Source organism: Lacerta agilis, chromosome 6, assembly GCF_009819535.1.
Source record: "Lacerta agilis isolate rLacAgi1 chromosome 6, rLacAgi1.pri, whole genome shotgun sequence".
Classification (NCBI taxonomy): Eukaryota; Metazoa; Chordata; class Lepidosauria; order Squamata; family Lacertidae; genus Lacerta; species Lacerta agilis.
Window position 1 is genome coordinate 81,397,473 of NC_046317.1, and position 16,124 is coordinate 81,413,596.

Genomic DNA, 16,124 nt, shown 5'->3' on the forward strand with positions numbered 1-16,124 from the left:
CAACCCAGATCTGTTACACTACATACTCTCTCTCTCTCCCCCCCCCCCCCCAGCCTTGCAATTGCTATTACGGACCTCCAACCTTGAGCCTTGTGCTTGCAAAGAACCGGCGATGCCATCCCAGCTGCAGGCACAGAGGAGAGCCACCCCAAAGTTCGTCCAGGGAGACCCGAAGAGCCTGGCGCCAGATGTGAGGGACTTCGTTGAAAGCAACACTGAGCTCTGCCAGCCAGAAGCTGTCCACATCTGCAATGGCTCAGAGCATGAGAACAAAAGGATCTTGGAGCTCATGGTGGAGGAAGGCATGATTAAGAAGCTTGGCAAATATGAGAATTGGTAAGTGGGGTGTGTTTGTGCGTATTTGTGTGTGCATGCTACTGTAGTGAGGGTGGCTGAAGCCTAAGATGGGATCCCTTCAGCAGCTGCTGTTTGGTCTGCCTTAAGCCTGGGGTTTGCTGATACCATCGGTTTTGATGTCCCTGCTTGCTAGTTTATTAGAGTGCTGCGCTCAGTGTTTCAACGTAATTTCTCCAGCCTCTCTGATTTATTTTGCTAAGCAGATGGCAGGTTAGTGGTCCAGGATGGTCAGGAGATGTTTCTTAAATGGGACCTAATGTTTAGAGAGGGGTGGGGGGAACAGCTGGGGAGTTTGGGGAGTGGGGAAGCTTGGGAAAGGTGGCACATCCTACAACCTCCATCTAGAGCAGGGTGGGAGACCTGTGGCCTTCCAGATGTTGTTGGACTGCGACACCCATCAGCCCTCACCAGCATGGCCGATGTTCAGGGTTGAAGGGAACTGTTGTCCAGCTACATCTTGACGGTCACAGGATCCACACCCCAGTATAAAGGGAGGAGCAGGGGTGTGTGTGTGTGTGTGTGTGTGTGAGAGAGAGAGAGAGAGAGAGAGAGAGAGAGAGAGAGAGAGAGAGAGACTGTGTTGTAAATAATAGTCCTTTCATACTCAAACATCATAGCATGGTAGAGTTGTATTGGAATCTTGTAATTATTAATATCAGGCGGAGCAACCCAAAACCCTTTTGTGCCAGACTGGATTGGGTCTCGCCAGATGAAGATGGAGCTCACTTTCCCACCAGCTGCCTGCCAGGCGTGTGGGTTAGTGGAAGTGTTGCTGGGAATCCACAAAACAAGGCTTTCCAGGAAAGGGGGCCAGGTTGGCAGAGCAACCTGCCTATTCCCCCCACTTCTGCCTCGGCTCCCGTGTGCCGCAGGGCTGCAGATATGGTGTGTGGCTCCTATGCTCTGCAAAGCCACGCCGGGCAGGGAAGGCGTTCAGGTTGCTTCCTAAACGGCTGAAGCGTAGGTGTCCTGCTCCTTCTCTCCACAGCTGGTTGGCTCGTACCAATCCGAGGGATGTGGCCAGAATCGAAAGCAAAACTGTCATCGTCACTCAGGAGCAGCGAGACACCATCCCAATCCCGAAGAGTGGGATGAGCCAGCTGGGGTGCTGGATGTCTGAGGAGGACTTTGAGAAAGCCTTCAGCGTACGATTCCCTGGGTGCATGAAAGGTGCGAGAGTTTTCTCTGTCGCCGTGCCAAATTCCTGCCCTCGAGTTTAGATAATCGTCCTCCTGTGCAAAAGAGGATTCCTTCTAATGTTTTGAGTGCAAAAAAAGTTAGCCTCCCCTGTTTTTCAAAATGCCACCTAAAATAAAAGGAGAGAAGAGAGGGTTTGGGGTGGTAAGGAGACATGTAAGGTACAGACTCCCAGCATATGTTTACATTGCTTGGTCTTGGTTGCTGTTTTGAAATCCTTTCTCGGATTCTCTTTTGCAGGGCGCACCATGTATGTCATCCCTTTCAGCATGGGGCCCATCGGTTCCCCTTTATCCAAGTTTGGGATTCAGCTGACAGATTCTCCTTATGTGGTGGCCAGCATGAGGATCATGACTCGGATGGGGACGTCTGTCCTAGAGGCCCTGGGCAACGGGGAATTTGTGAAATGCCTCCATTCAGTTGGGTGCCCTTTGCCGTTGAAAAGTAAGCCATTCTCAGTGCAAAGTGCATAGTCTTCGTTACTTTATGGTCCTGGGTGCTTTACTGTGCAAGGTTGCCAGGCAGCTCATCATCCCGATGGACCAGAAATTGCTCACTGAAGATGCTTTGGAACAGCTGGGTTTCTTTTTAATGTTCTCCCATATCCTGCTTCTGCAGATTCAGTGCCATCTGGTCTTACAGAAAATGGAGAGAGTTTTGGCCTACCTCTCTATCAAACAAAATGTATGAAGAATTAACTGTTTTCCAAAGCCACTAGTTGCTGATATTGCTGCTGCTAGCTGTGCAAACAGCACTATAGTGACACCTAGTGCTGGGAAACAAACACTGAAATTCAGTTTTTGTACAGTAAGACTACAACTTATGCCGGGGTTACATTCTGGGGATTGTGCCTAAAGCTAAAATTGCGGTCAAAATGCATTGGATTCAAAGGCAGGTGGGATTGCCAAAATCATTTTCCCCAGAACTCCACCCCATTTATATATATATATATATATATATATATATATATATATATATATATATATATATATATATATCCACATGCATAAAGCTGAACACACACAAGTTGTGGGCTTACTGTGTACCAAATAAAAGAAAAACAAATAGTGTATGCACGTGGTCCAGTTTTAAAAGGATGCATATTAAAAGAAGGAGGAGGCTGCACTTTTATCCAGGTCACCAATCCCAATAAATAATGTGTTTTTGCTTAATTTGTTTTGTAGAGCCTCTGGTAAATAACTGGCCCTGTAACCCAGATCTGACTCTGATTGCTCACATCCCGGATCACAGAGAGATCATTTCCTTTGGAAGCGGCTATGGAGGAAATTCCCTCTTGGGAAAGAAGTGCTTTGCTCTCCGGATCGCCAGCAGGATCGCCAAGGAAGAGGGCTGGCTTGCTGAGCACATGCTGGTAGGGGGAAGTTTTAACAATAAATGTGTCGCTTGCACTGGTGTCGTTGCAACCGAAGGCACAGTGAACGGCAGTAAATGCCTTTGTTTCTATGGAACAAGAAAGAGCTTGAAGGCACGGGTGGGATGCCCGCAGCTAAAAAATCATGGCTCAGCAGTGAGATCCTTCAACTGGTGACACTTGGCAAGTCACTCTCGCTCAGCCTCAGTTCTCCATCTGTTAAATGGGAATAATCATACTGACTAACCTTAAAGTTTTTTTTAGGGAATTTTTGAGGTTCTCTGGTTTTCCCTAGTCTTCGGACACACCACAAGGAGAGAAGGGCAGGAGGAAAGCAGACCCCTATTTAATTTTATAGGGGTTCTTATACAGGGGCTCTCTCTTCATATAGGGACTAGGTCAGAGCCTGTTCAATAGTAGCAGTAATATATTTAAATACAGAAAACCTGTGTGTAGTGGCAGGTCCAAAATCCTCAGTCAGCGGGCCAGTGATTCTCTGTCAGCCTAAAACCGCAGGGTTGTTGTGAAGGGGAGAGCACTGGGACTGCCCTGGCCTTGAAGGAAGGGCAGAGCAGAATGCTAAATACACGAACAGAGACTAAATGGGGTTCAGAAATCCATATTCTCCAGGGATTGCGAATTGTGCACTATTTTACCATGTTCTATTTTTCCTCCCTGACGTTTCAGAATTTCACTTGGTAGCTTCGCTCTTCGGTTTGAAAAAGTCCCGCAGTGGTTCAGAGATTAGCTGGCTTATTATTTATGCTTTGCAGTCATTAATATTACGGTACTGGCCTGAATATAAGCCTCACTCCCTCCCCCCCCAATTCCAACTGCGAAAAGTCAAATTGTTGCTTATGAAAATTGGCTTTTACAAGATTGCTGCTGAAACAGACATACAGTAAAACAGACCGGGTGTGAGTGCCTGCAGAATTTTAAGGGAGCAGCTTAAATTCGAGTATTGTCTTTTTTCCTCCCCCCCCCCTCCCTTGAATTTTAATGGTGCGGCTTATATTCAGGTGCGGCTTATATTCGGGCCAATACGGTATTGTTGTCAGCTGCATGGCACTCCTTAAGAGAGTGGGGTTTTTCCTCTCCCCTAAATAGATCTTGGGTATCACAAATCCGGAAGGTGAAAAGAAATACTTTGCTGCAGCCTTCCCAAGTGCATGTGGAAAAACCAACTTGGCCATGATGAACCCAACTCTGCCAGGGTGGAAAATCGAGTGTGTTGGGGATGATATTGCTTGGATGAAATTTGATGACCAAGGTAACCTCTTTAGCATCCAAGTGGGGATTTAGCCAGGGATGTTGATGTTCCAGAGCTGTTTGATGTCAGTGGTTGAAAACAGCAGTTGAGCCAATAGCAAAAGTTGGGTGAGGTAGACAGTTTCTTGGTCCCATCTGGTATGGGGCAGGTGCCACAGTTTCTTGTTGGCAAACTCAATCTGACCTCGCTATGGTGAAACATCCTTGTGATCTTTCAACAGGTTTCCAGGCCACGTGTTCGCATGACCCCGTAAAACTTTCTAAAGCGAATTGATCAAATATGCATTGGCTGCAACATGGACGCATGTTGAAAGGACCATGTATCTGGTTCACCATGCCAGTGCAGTGAAGACCACTTCACTGAATAAAAAAATGCACTGATAACGTTTGTGTGAACAGACTGTACTTGCTGTCAGGAAAGCCTAGTGTCTGATGGTGGAAGAACAGATATTTTCCTGCTCACAACCTCCGGTAGTAGAGGCACTTGCTCTAGCTTGTTTCTGAGGCAGATTTCACACATGCTTCTCAAATTATTTTCATTTTTACACCCTCCCTTCCTCCCACATGTAACAAGAAATGCAGCGTTAATTATATTTGTATTGGGTTTTTAAATAATCTGGCGGCCATTCAGAAATGTGGGATAGCTCAGTTGGTAGAGCAAGACACTCTTAATCTCAGGGTCGTGGGTTCGAGCCCCACGTTGGGCAAAATATTCCTGCGTTGCAGGGGGTTGGGCTAGATGACCCTCGGGGGTCCCTTCCAATGCTACAACTCTATGATTCTAATGACTCACAGTGGCATTTTGAACTTCTCGCATTTTTTGTGGCCCCTGCGTTTGAAGCGATCAGGTGTTCCGTCTGAAATGCATTTTTACCCTCTCTCCCATCACTTTCTCAGTACAACTCTACCCACTTTGGAACGGCTTGTTCTTACATTTCAAAGCCTTTCATGAAGAACTGCCTGTGTGCGCAAACCCTTGTCAGTTTCACCATTGCTGAGAAAACCAGCAACCCACTCACCCAAACTTTTTCCTGTCACCCTTCCTTCTTCTGCTACAGGGTGTGGAAAGAGGGTGAATATATTTTTTAACCCTCCAGTAAAACCATGTATGTGCGCTTCATTGTTACAAAAAGAAACAGATAAGACTTTCTCCTAACTTCAAGATAGGCAGGTGGAGAAATATTGTCTCCTGCAGAGCAGTGACATTTAAAGAGGGAATATCTCAGAAACACATGTAGTATCCATTAATTGATGGAAGGAAGGATCCCAAGTGAGTGCTAATTAGGGCGCTTTAAAATGCATTTGCAGTTTTGGCATAACCAGATGGGAACCATCAGCAGTGGCTCCAAAGTTGAGAAGCCCGAAAATAGTATTTGTGAGCGGGTAGGAGCAGAAGAGTTTTGTTAAAGAGTTGGAAAGGATTGAAGGAGGAACGGGTGTGTGTTGGAGAGGTGTGGAGCAGCTGAAGCAGAGAAGTGGTCTCCGAACCTCACGTGTCGCTTCTAAAATTCCCCAGGTAACCTAAGAGCCATCAATCCAGAGAACGGCTTCTTCGGAGTGGCTCCTGGGACATCAGTGAAAACAAACCCCAACGCCATGAAGACCATTCGGAAGAACACCATCTTCACCAACGTGGGAGAAACTAGTGATGGAGGCGTGTATTGGGAAGGCATGGAAAAGCAGTTTGCGCCCGGGGTGACGCTCACGTCGTGGAAAAACAAGGAATGGACAACCAAGAGCGGTACAATTAACTCCAGTTAACGGCTCACTGTTTCTTTTATTGCCATTGTGTTTTCGGTTAATGGTGCCGCTATAAATATCTGTTATATTTGCACAGGGGAACCTTGTGCCCACCCCAATTCCCGGTTCTGCTCTCCTGCCAGTCAGTGCCCCATTATCGATCCCGCCTGGGAGGCTCCAGAAGGAGTGCCAATCGAGGGGATCATATTTGGAGGGCGGAGACCTGAAGGTAAGAGTCTCGAAAGGGGGACTGTCTGTTCTATTTTGTGTGCTTATTTGCTGCATTTACATAGGGTGTCCATACAAAAATTATCTTGGTATCTATTAGCTGTTACAGTGGGACCTCGGTTCTCGAACGCTGAAATCCCGGCAGTAAATGCTTGTTTTCAAATGTTTTCCAGAACCCGAACGTCCGACGCAGATTCCGCTGAGTGCAAGAAGCTCTTGCAACCAATGGGAAGCCATGCCTTGGTTTTCAAATGTTTCGGAAGCCGAACAGGGCTTCCGGAACAGATTTCATCCGAGAACCAAGGTTACCAAGGCAGAGGCCATTGGTAACCTTAGCATCCCTCTCTAACTCCTTGTATCTTAAGATAGCCTAGCCTCTTGATTGAACTGTTTAAGGTCCGAATGGGTTAGATAAACCACAAGAAGGAAGGATGCGCCCAAACTCACAAATTGCTAGCTCCACGCCTCCTGCTGCTGCAGTGTTTGAAAGCATAAAAAATCATTATGTGTGGCACTGCCAACCTTTAAATCAGGGTGGTCCAGTCCACGGGTCGCAAGAAGCCTATGAGGCCTTTATTGGCGACCCTCAGCAATGGTAAAGAAGAGACTAGATTCAGGACGCAGTCGAATTTTTTTAAAAAAGCTTATACCCAGAACTACTTAGTTGGTCTCTAAGGTGTTACTGGACATTTTTTTTTAAAGAAGAGACATTAAACATGAAGCATAATTATATGTTTTTGTGCAATGCACACATAACTGTGTATTAAATTTGTTTCATAGTTAAAGATATTAAATCTAATAATTGTATATTTAATTATATATATTTAATCATATATATTAATTGCGTGTATTAAATGCAGTGGTACATCGGTTTTCGAGCGTCTCAGAAGCCGAGCGTTTTGGTTTTCGAACGCCAAAAACCCAGAAGTAAATGCTTCTGTTTTCGAACACGCCCTGGAAGTTGAACGGCTTCTGCTGCGTGTTTTTCATTTTCCCCAATTGAACTTGCAGCCAGCCCCTTTGCGCCTCGGTTTCCGAACATTTCAGAGGTCAAACAGTCTTCCGCAATGGATTACGTTCGAGAACCGAGGTACCACTGTAATGCCAAATATATTGCAATCACTGATGTGGAATTTTAATTTAGTGCGTGTGGCCCGCGGGTTCTGTGTCAAAGTACTCTTGCGGCCCATTTGGTATGGAAAGTTGGACTGCCCTGCTCTGAATATTACAGCTGTTCCTGTTCTCCCCAGGTGTGCCTCTGGTCTACGAGGCCCTTAACTGGCAGCATGGAGTATTCGTAGGTGCAACGATGAGATCAGAAGCAACAGCTGCCGCTGAACATAAAGGTAAGTCAGACTATAATAATGCTTTCGCATTTAAATAGCACGTCTCATTATTTTCACCTGGAAATTGCTGACACTTAGTTGCTGGAACTTATTTCCTTTCTTTCTTAGTGTGAATATAATGATGGCAGCATAGCCGTTGTGAGTAATTATGGCTGGTGAAAAGATCTTATGGTTCCAAGGTCTGGAGAAATTTGCAATCTGCTAGTTTAGGGTTGCGAGGCAGGGACTCAATGGTGTTGCTTCTTTGGTGTTTGTGAGAACCAAGTTACCCACTGGCAGCCCATTAGCCAAACTTTGCTCTCCCCCGGGTATTGTCCCACACAGGCAAAAGGATTTGGGGCTTGCCAGTAGTAGGTGTGGCGATCACACAGGGTCCCCGGTCGTTTGACGGACTATTGATCCCTGTGCCACCACACGCTTCGCTGCCACCAACCAGGATCCCCTCCCTGGTAATAACTTTCACAGTCAGGGTGAAATTTTAAACAAAATAATAAGTGTTTATTTAGAAACTTCAACAACTTAAGATAATGGTTACAACCCTGCCTACGCTCACCACTCTACCTCACCACCAACCCTCACACTCAACAACCACCCACCAACCAACTCTCTCTATCAACTGCTCTTCATCAACTCTTCTCTAACTCTAACTGACTCCCTCAGCTGCCCCTAGCTCCTCCCCCCTCTGTTTATTGGACCGCCTAGGGCCAGCCACTTAACCCCTTACTTACTCCTTCTCCTATATGTATTCCCTAGAAAGGCAAACGCCACATACCTCCCCCCTTAAATAAGTTTGATTCAGGAGGGATAACTGCACAGAGTTATACTCCTGATCAAACTGCGTGACACCTTAATTCAAACAAACATTTTCTATGTTTACTAACCTTAACTCCTCATCTTATACTGGCTTAATAATTGTTTTTTTTTTCACATTATATACAATAGATCATGCAATATTAAACCTTTAGTTAACTGCAAGAAAATTTGTAACTGTCCATTTTAATCTTTGCCTTCGGGTCTTCGTGATAAGGCATCTGCAACGATGTCCAGGATCCTTTGACGCTCCTTATTGTCCTTAACCGCCACAAGAAGTGTCTTTCTCTGGGCACCAGTCTTTTCTCTGCCACACGTGATGGGATGCGAGTTGTCTTCCTCCGCCATATGACACAGTCCCACACCGATCCCTGCAGTCGATGCGTCTGTACCGATTGTGGATTCCAATCTGTGTAGAGTCTTTGTTTCTCAGGGTCAAAAGCTCTCTTGGATCACCCTCTCTCTCCTTCAGGATCTCTGTTAAGTGTTGAAGCTCGATGCCTTGTACCAACGTCTCCAAGTCATCAAAAACTGCATTAGAACTAGTTGTCTGGCTTTTTAATTCATTGGGAACTGCTTTCAGAAGTTTGTGGAAAGCTGCTTTTTTAGTCAGCTTGCTGAAGCTTTTTGGACACACGGGTTTACTTAATGAAAGTAGATTAAAAAGCTCTGATTGCCTATTGCTGTTAGCAATCTCCCTTGCTGTCAGTCCATCTTTGATCTGTATTGAATTATCAGTTCCCACTTCAAACAATTTGAAGACGACTTTTTTATGTTTTTGACGTGGTGGCCACGTTAATGCTGTGTAACCACGTTCATCTTGGGCATTTATTTGTATTGCATGAGCAGCAGGGTACCCAACTTCCCACCACACAATCTCTAGTGTAGGAAACACTTTCACTTTCATAGAAAGTTGATGGGACACCCTGGCAACTATAACTTTCAGTATGTTTTCCTTTCTATATTTCCAACTGATGAATGTCTTATCATAACTTTGAATAGTTGTTCTAACTGATCTCACAGATAGGTCACTTTTTAAAACAACTCTGACTCCTCTTGAAGGGACATAACCCATAAGCTCTGGGTTGTATTTTCCAACAATCGTCACTATGGTAATATGTGACCAGTCATAAGCTTTCCAGGCCTGCCCCCCAATATCAAATATAAAGACCTTGCATTCTAAATATGGGGCTTTCTGTTCCTCATCCCACAGGATCCCGGAAATAAAACTGTTTACTAGATCAATGTTTACTTTATATGGGCGCTGACGTCCTGCCACGTCACTGCATGGAGCCCCTCGGAAAGGAACATTTGCAATTGAACAAACATGGGCCTTAATTGAGCCTAGACAGGTATAATCATAGCCGTACCATGGAACACCCATCACAATCTTCTTTGGATTAATGCCCATGTGGATGTATTTTTCATATTCCATTATGGTGTGGTTATATGGAGCATCAGCTCTGGCTTTGCATTGCGACCACATCTGACTCTGTTCATCATACGGCATAACAAATATGAAATCACAAGACTTTGCAATCCCGGTGTCAGTGTGATGGACTACCCCTTTTGCTAGTCTTGGAGTATTACTGAAAATCGTTTTAAATTTTTGTGGGATGTTTCTTATTTCTTCCTGCTGTGAATGGGTTAAGGTAGGGGCTAGCTTAACTTCTTGTATATTACATTCTTGCTCCCCTCTCCCCTCCCAGCATGGTATTTCTGCTTCTTCTGGGTCCTCTCGGATAGCACAGGGAGCCCAGCTTTCAGTTTTCTGGTAAGGCTTAATCATGTTTATGTGAACTACCTTGCGCCCCTCATCCCCCTGCTGGATAAGGTAGTTTGCATTATTTATTTTGGACACGATTTGGGATGGTTCCTCCCAGGCTAGTTGCATTTCATTCCCCTTTTTGGTTGCTCTAGGCACGGGTTGTGCCACGTCGTGTCCTAAACTCTGGGCTGGTGTGGAGATTACAGGTAAAGGACACAGTTTTGCCTTGGTTTTGTCCTGACCTGATCCCTGCCTCTGGCAAATGTCACAGGCTTGGCAATACATTCTAATTTGCTTCCCCATTCCTGGCCAATAGAAATTTTGTGCCACTCTTCGTTTGGTCCGAGTTATCCCCATATGTGCCCCAAAAATACTATTATGGGCTTGCTTTATGATTTTTTCTCTATACATGTGAGGAACCACTAGTTGTCTGCGGTTTCCTCCTCCCCCTTTATAAGGTGTGCTAAGGGCTTCACGATATAACAGCCCCTCCTCTAGGCAGAACCTCTCTGGGCAATCAGGGGTTAATGGAACAGTAGATTTTGCTGCCTCAAAACAGCCGTTTAGTCCCATGTCATTCTTTTGTTCCTGAGAGAAACTAGTCTTTTGAGTATTTTTAAAAGGTATTAGGAAGCCTGGCTCACTCAAAGTTTCAACTTGAGGACTCTGAGTCCTGCCCTCATTGGCAACTGTTTCGCTTCCCTCAGTATCAGTTGACAGTTGGCCCCCTTTGGAGCGGGTAATAACAAACGCACTCTGTACATGCTCCAGGAGATCCCAACCGACAAGCACCGCAGTGGGGATTTCCTCTGAAATGGCCACTTGCCACTTCCCATTCCAGTTATGTAATTTAATGTTTACCTCAGCCATTTGGAGTCTAACTGGCTCTTTGGCGATTCCTTTTAATTCTATAGTTTTTCCTGGAATTATTCTCTCGGGATTGATTATCTCAGGATGAACAATTGTGATTTGGGATCCGGTATCTTTTAACCCTAGATATTTTTTGTTTTCAATCCAAATATTTTCTCCTGACTTTCTCAAGAGCACATCATTCTGTTTAATCAAGTAACAGTGTATTACTGAGGCCTCAGGAATCTCCTCTGTCTCAGGCCTAGCTAGAGCTTCGGTTTCCGTGGCAACCTGCTTAGCCTCACCCTGCCCTACTGAGTGGATACAATAAGAGTGTTTTTGAGTGTTTGTGCTCCCAGATTTAACTTGTTCACCAGTCTTACATTCAAAGCTTCTGTGGCCCAGTTTATTGCACGACCAGCACCTCATATCTCTTCCCCCAGTATAATTAGATTTATTTTCTTTTACCTCAGAGGTATGGGTGTTAGTTTGGCCCACGTCACTTGGGCTTTTTGACTGTGGTATGTTTCCCTTTTTCATTGCCGGAGAAGAGCTTCCTTTAGCATATTGAAATTGGTTTCTGGGGTTCCCCCACAATTTCCCGCCAAATTTTGGACTATCAAATCCATGGTCCCTAATTTCATTAATTTGGTCAGCTAGGGTTGCTGCCTCCTGGATGGTTTTAGGACTTCTTTCCTTTACAAGATATTTCAGCTCCCCAGTTATGGTGGCATAAAATTGCTCCAACGCAATAACCTCTCTGATTTTTTGAATTGAATCCGCACCCTCCTGCTCTAACCATTTTTTGAGGTAATTTGTAATTTTTGCCCCCAACTGAGCATACGTTTCTTCCCTCAACTTTGTCACACTCCTGAATTTTTTTCTTAGTTGTTCTGAGGTAATTCCAAACCTCGTATAAATTAATTGTTTAAACATCTCAAAGTCTGTTGACTGTTCTTCTGTCATTTGAGCGTATATTTCTGCCAGTACCCCACTAATTCTAGCCCTTAAGATCACCATTTTCTCCTCATCCTTCACTTGGAAATCTTTACAGGCTCTCTCAAATGATATCAGAAAAGCCTCTGGGCTATCTTTCTCCTTGAACTCAGGGAATCGCTTTAAATCTACCTTCCCTGTTGTTTGACTACTGGCGTTATTACTATTATTTTGATTCTCCATTGCTGCTAATTCTAGTTTCTTCATTTCCAACTGAAATTGCATTCTTTCGCTCTCACTTTCCTTCTCAGCTCGAATTCTCTCTTTTTCTAATTCTTGTTCAGCCTTAACTTTTTCTAATTCAAATTTATATTGTTGTTCTAGTTTCCACTTTTCTAATTCTATAGAAACTCGTGGCTCTCTCGCCTCAGGTACAATATTAGTTTCATCTTCTAAGCTCTGCTCTTCCCTCAGAGGATTCCCATTTTCCTCCCCTTCAGAGCTATCTTGAGCTGGTTCCCTCACAGGGTTCTTTGTCTTTTTAGGTGGCATATTGTGTGATTGAGGATTGACAGTTAAATTAATAAAATAAGAGAAATCTCCTCTCAGCACTGTTCCCCCTGGCTAGGTTTCTCCAGACTCGGGTCTCAAAGTTCTGCTATGGGTCTTCTCTCTACCCGTTAAGCTTACTTCCTCCAACCCCAAGTCAAAACCCCCTGCCAGAACAGATTTGTGAGCTCTCTTTTCTCCTTTTGTTATCTTAGCCTTGCAGCGTCCTTGGGTAACCACAACTACACCCCCCGGGCTAGGTTATCACTTCACAGATTTACCCTTCCCCTTCCAGGTGTATTGCTTAACCCCAGCTGCTTCTGCCAATTTTGTGGTGAACAGGTACAATGATCTCAATATCCCTCCACGGGCTTATTGATGTCTCCTGCTGGCGTATTGATCTTATCCCGCCGCTGCCACCAGTTTTGTGGCGATCACACAGGGTCCCCGGTCGTTTGACGGACTATTGATCCCTGTGCCACCACGCGCTTCGCTGCCACCAACCAGGATCCCCTCCCTGGTAATAACTTTCACAGTCAGGGTGAAATTTTAAACAAAATAATAAGTGTTTATTTAGAAACTTCAACAACTTAAGATAATGGTTACAACCCTGCCTACGCTCACCACTCTACCTCACCACCAACCCTCACACTCAACAACCACCCACCAACCAACTCTCTCTATCAACTGCTCTTCATCAACTCTTCTCTAACTCTAACTGACTCCCTCAGCTGCCCCTAGCTCCTCCCCCCTCTGTTTATTGGACCGCCTAGGGCCAGCCACTTAACCCCTTACTTACTCCTTCTCCTATATGTATTCCCTAGAAAGGCAAACGCCACAGTAGGCTTTCGTGCAAATTTGGACTGGGGTGTTGAAGCACACACTCCTTTTCGTTGTGGCCCTCTGGCAAAACTTATCTGTTGATCGGACACCTAAAATAACAACTTCATTTGGTTGCACATCTTGGTGCATGAACCAACCCCAGAAACTGGTGTATCCAGACCAGTCCTCTGTTCTTTTTCTTTTGCACGATCCAGACAAAGCTAAAAATGCAGAAGGCCTTGAAATAAATTAAGATGTCTTGTATATTTTTAAATTCTCGTTGAATTCAGCTGGAAATAAGTAGGTGTGGTGTTGTGATGTTCTGTCTTTATTGGGGGGGGGGGTTGATGCAGAGCCTCAGAGACTGCAGCCCTGGTCTGACCATGGTCTCAGGGCTCAGGTAAGCTTCTGGTTTTCCCTGCAGTTGCCTGCTCAGTGCGCTCTTGCTTTTGTTCACATCCTCTGTTGTGCCTGGGCAGCCCAAAGTGCACCCGGGTGCCAGCTCATTGGACCCCTGCCTTGTTTGCTATGGGGGCAAGGCTGCCCATGCTGCAGACCCACCAGTGAGCTGGTTTTGCTCATGACTGGCTTTGCTCATGACAAACATTTGGATTAAAGTCATTAACGCTGTACCAATGCAAATGGCTACGTCGGCTTCTGTTTGCAGTAGTCGGCTTATGCCAGGAGTCAGCAAACTTTTTCAGCAGGGGGCTGGTCCACTGTGCCTCAGACCTTGTGGGGGACCGGACTATATTTTTTTTTGGTGGGGGGGGGGGAATGAACGAATTCCTATGCCCCACAAATAACCCAGAGATGCATTTTAAATAAAAGGACACATTCTACTCATGTAAATACACGCTGATTCCTGGACCAACCGTGGGCCGGATTTAGAAGGCGATTGGGCCGGATCCAGCCCCTGGTCCTTAGTTTGCCTACCTCTTTAGCAGTAGCAGTTCATTAGAGGGAGGCGTACCAGCCTTCATCTCAAACAGCCTTCGGCAACCAGGTTTCTTTAGACTACACCTCCCATCAGCCCCAGGCCATCGCAGCTCCAGAGTTGCTTACACCTTGACTGCTTTGAGAAGTGTGCATGCACACGAAAGCTCATACCAAGAACAAACTTAGTTGGTCTCTAAGGTGCTACTGGAAGGATTTTTTTTATTTATTATTTTGTTTTGACTAGGGCAGACCAACACGGCTACCTACCTGTTCAAGGGCAGAGTTTTGGTTGCCTCATTACAAGTTGCCTCGTTCTGTGTGGGAAGCAGCCGTGGTCCAAATCAGACCATTAACCCATCAAGCTCAGTATTGTCTTCTGGTTTTTATTTTGGTCTGCACTGACTTTTTAAAAAAAATATTTTTATTTATTTATTGTTTACATTTATATACCCCCTTTATCTTCCCAAGGAGCTCCATGTACTGTACATGGTTCTCCTCCTTCTCCCTGTTTCATCCTTGCAGCAACCCTTTGAGGTAGGTTGGGCGAAGAGGTGGTGACTGGCCTAAGGCAGGGGTCAGCAAACTTTTTCAGCAGGGGGCCGGTCCACTGTCCCTCAGACCTTTGGGGGGGCCGGACTATATTGGGGGGGGAACGAATTCCTATGCGCCACAAATAACCCAGGGAAGCATTTTAAATAGAAGGACACATTCTACTCATGTAAAAACACACTGATTCCCAAGTGTCCCTGGGCCGGATTTAGAAGGGCTGGATCCAGCCCCTGGGACTTAGGTTTGTCTACCCATGGGCCTAAGGTCACCCAGCGAGCTTCATGGCAGAGAGGGGATTCAAACCATGGTCTCCCAGGTCCTAGTCCAACACTCTAACCATTACTCCACACTGGATCTCAGACTGACTGACTGAAATTGAACCTGGGCATACTTGGGATGGAACCTGGGACCTTTTGTATGCAGAGCTCTTGCTGTGCCTCTGAGCCATGATGGGCATTCCCCGGTCAACCGTAGAATTGATGATGCTGTGAATGTGGGCAAGAAAGACCCTCATAACACGATCTCCCCCCCCCTCCCTGCAGGCAAGATCATCATGCACGACCCCTTTGCCATGCGGCCTTTCTTTGGCTACAACTTTGGGCAGTACCTCTCCCACTGGATCAGCATGGCGCACCGGCCTGCTGCAAAACTGCCCAAGATCTTCCACGTCAACTGGTTCCGGAAAGACAAGCAAGGGCGGTTCTTGTGGCCCGGCTTCGGCGAGAACTGCCGGGTGCTGCAGTGGATGTTCAACCGAATTCGGGGAGAGGAGAGTGCGCAGCTGACAGCCATCGGCTACGTCCCTGATGACACGGGCTTGAACTTGAAAGGCTTGGAAGGTGTCGACACACAGGAACTGTTTGCCCTTTCCAGAGACTTCTGGGAAAAGGAGGTGGAAGAAATCAAGAAGTATTTTGAAGAGCAAGTCAACGCCGACCTCCCCTACGAGATGGAAAGAGAAGTTATTGCTCTAGAGCAGAGAATAAAGCAGCTGTAAATGATCAAAACTGTATTTGTAGCTTGGTGTGAGAGGGGGAAATGAAATAAATGCTCATTTTTTTTCTAGTGACCATGTCTGGAAGCACACACACACAAAAGGAAAGAATTAGGAAGCAGAGCTATAACTTCTATCGGCCAATTGAAGTTCTCAGGCTTATCAGAAAATCAAACTCATGCAGCCGCGATCACCAAGTTGATCAGAGTTGTTGCTTGATAAGCTTGTTTCCACTGCTACTGCACTTGCAAGACAAGAAAGCTGTCCCATGATATCTGCAGTTCTCATGTAACGTCATAAATAATGAGGCAGAGAGGGTGGGAGTGTCTTCCCTACCTAAAATTAAGAAAGTGAAAAGGAGTGACCATGTCACTTCAGCTGGACCTGGGGGGAACATGG

The 16,124-nt window shown here is 45.6% G+C and overlaps 1 protein-coding gene across 1 annotated transcript; it reads left to right on the forward strand.

Moving 5' to 3' along the window:
- The first annotated feature begins 69 nt into the window (after nt 1-69).
- On the forward strand, nt 70-15,732 carry PCK1 (phosphoenolpyruvate carboxykinase 1). The gene is made up of 9 exons (XM_033153615.1): nt 70-336; nt 1,346-1,527; nt 1,795-1,998; nt 2,739-2,926; nt 4,034-4,196; nt 5,712-5,936; nt 6,033-6,164; nt 7,414-7,509; nt 15,274-15,732. The coding sequence occupies exons 1-9, from the start codon at nt 113-115 to the stop codon at nt 15,726-15,728; spliced, it is 1,869 nt and encodes a 622-aa protein (XP_033009506.1). The 5' UTR covers nt 70-112; the 3' UTR covers nt 15,729-15,732.
- The last annotated feature ends 392 nt before the right edge of the window (nt 15,733-16,124 follow it).

Excerpts from the sequence above, each read along its gene's own strand:
- PCK1 (XM_033153615.1), top strand. The coding sequence starts at position 113 with ATGCCATCCCAGCTGCAGGCACAGAGGAGAGCCACCCCAAAGTTCGTC. Across the intron at positions 1,999-2,738 it reads GTGCCCTTTGCCGTTGAAAA|AGCCTCTGGTAAATAACTGG; the intron begins GTAAGCCATTCT and ends TTTGTTTTGTAG. Across the intron at positions 2,927-4,033 it reads GGCTTGCTGAGCACATGCTG|ATCTTGGGTATCACAAATCC; the intron begins GTAGGGGGAAGT and ends TCCCCTAAATAG.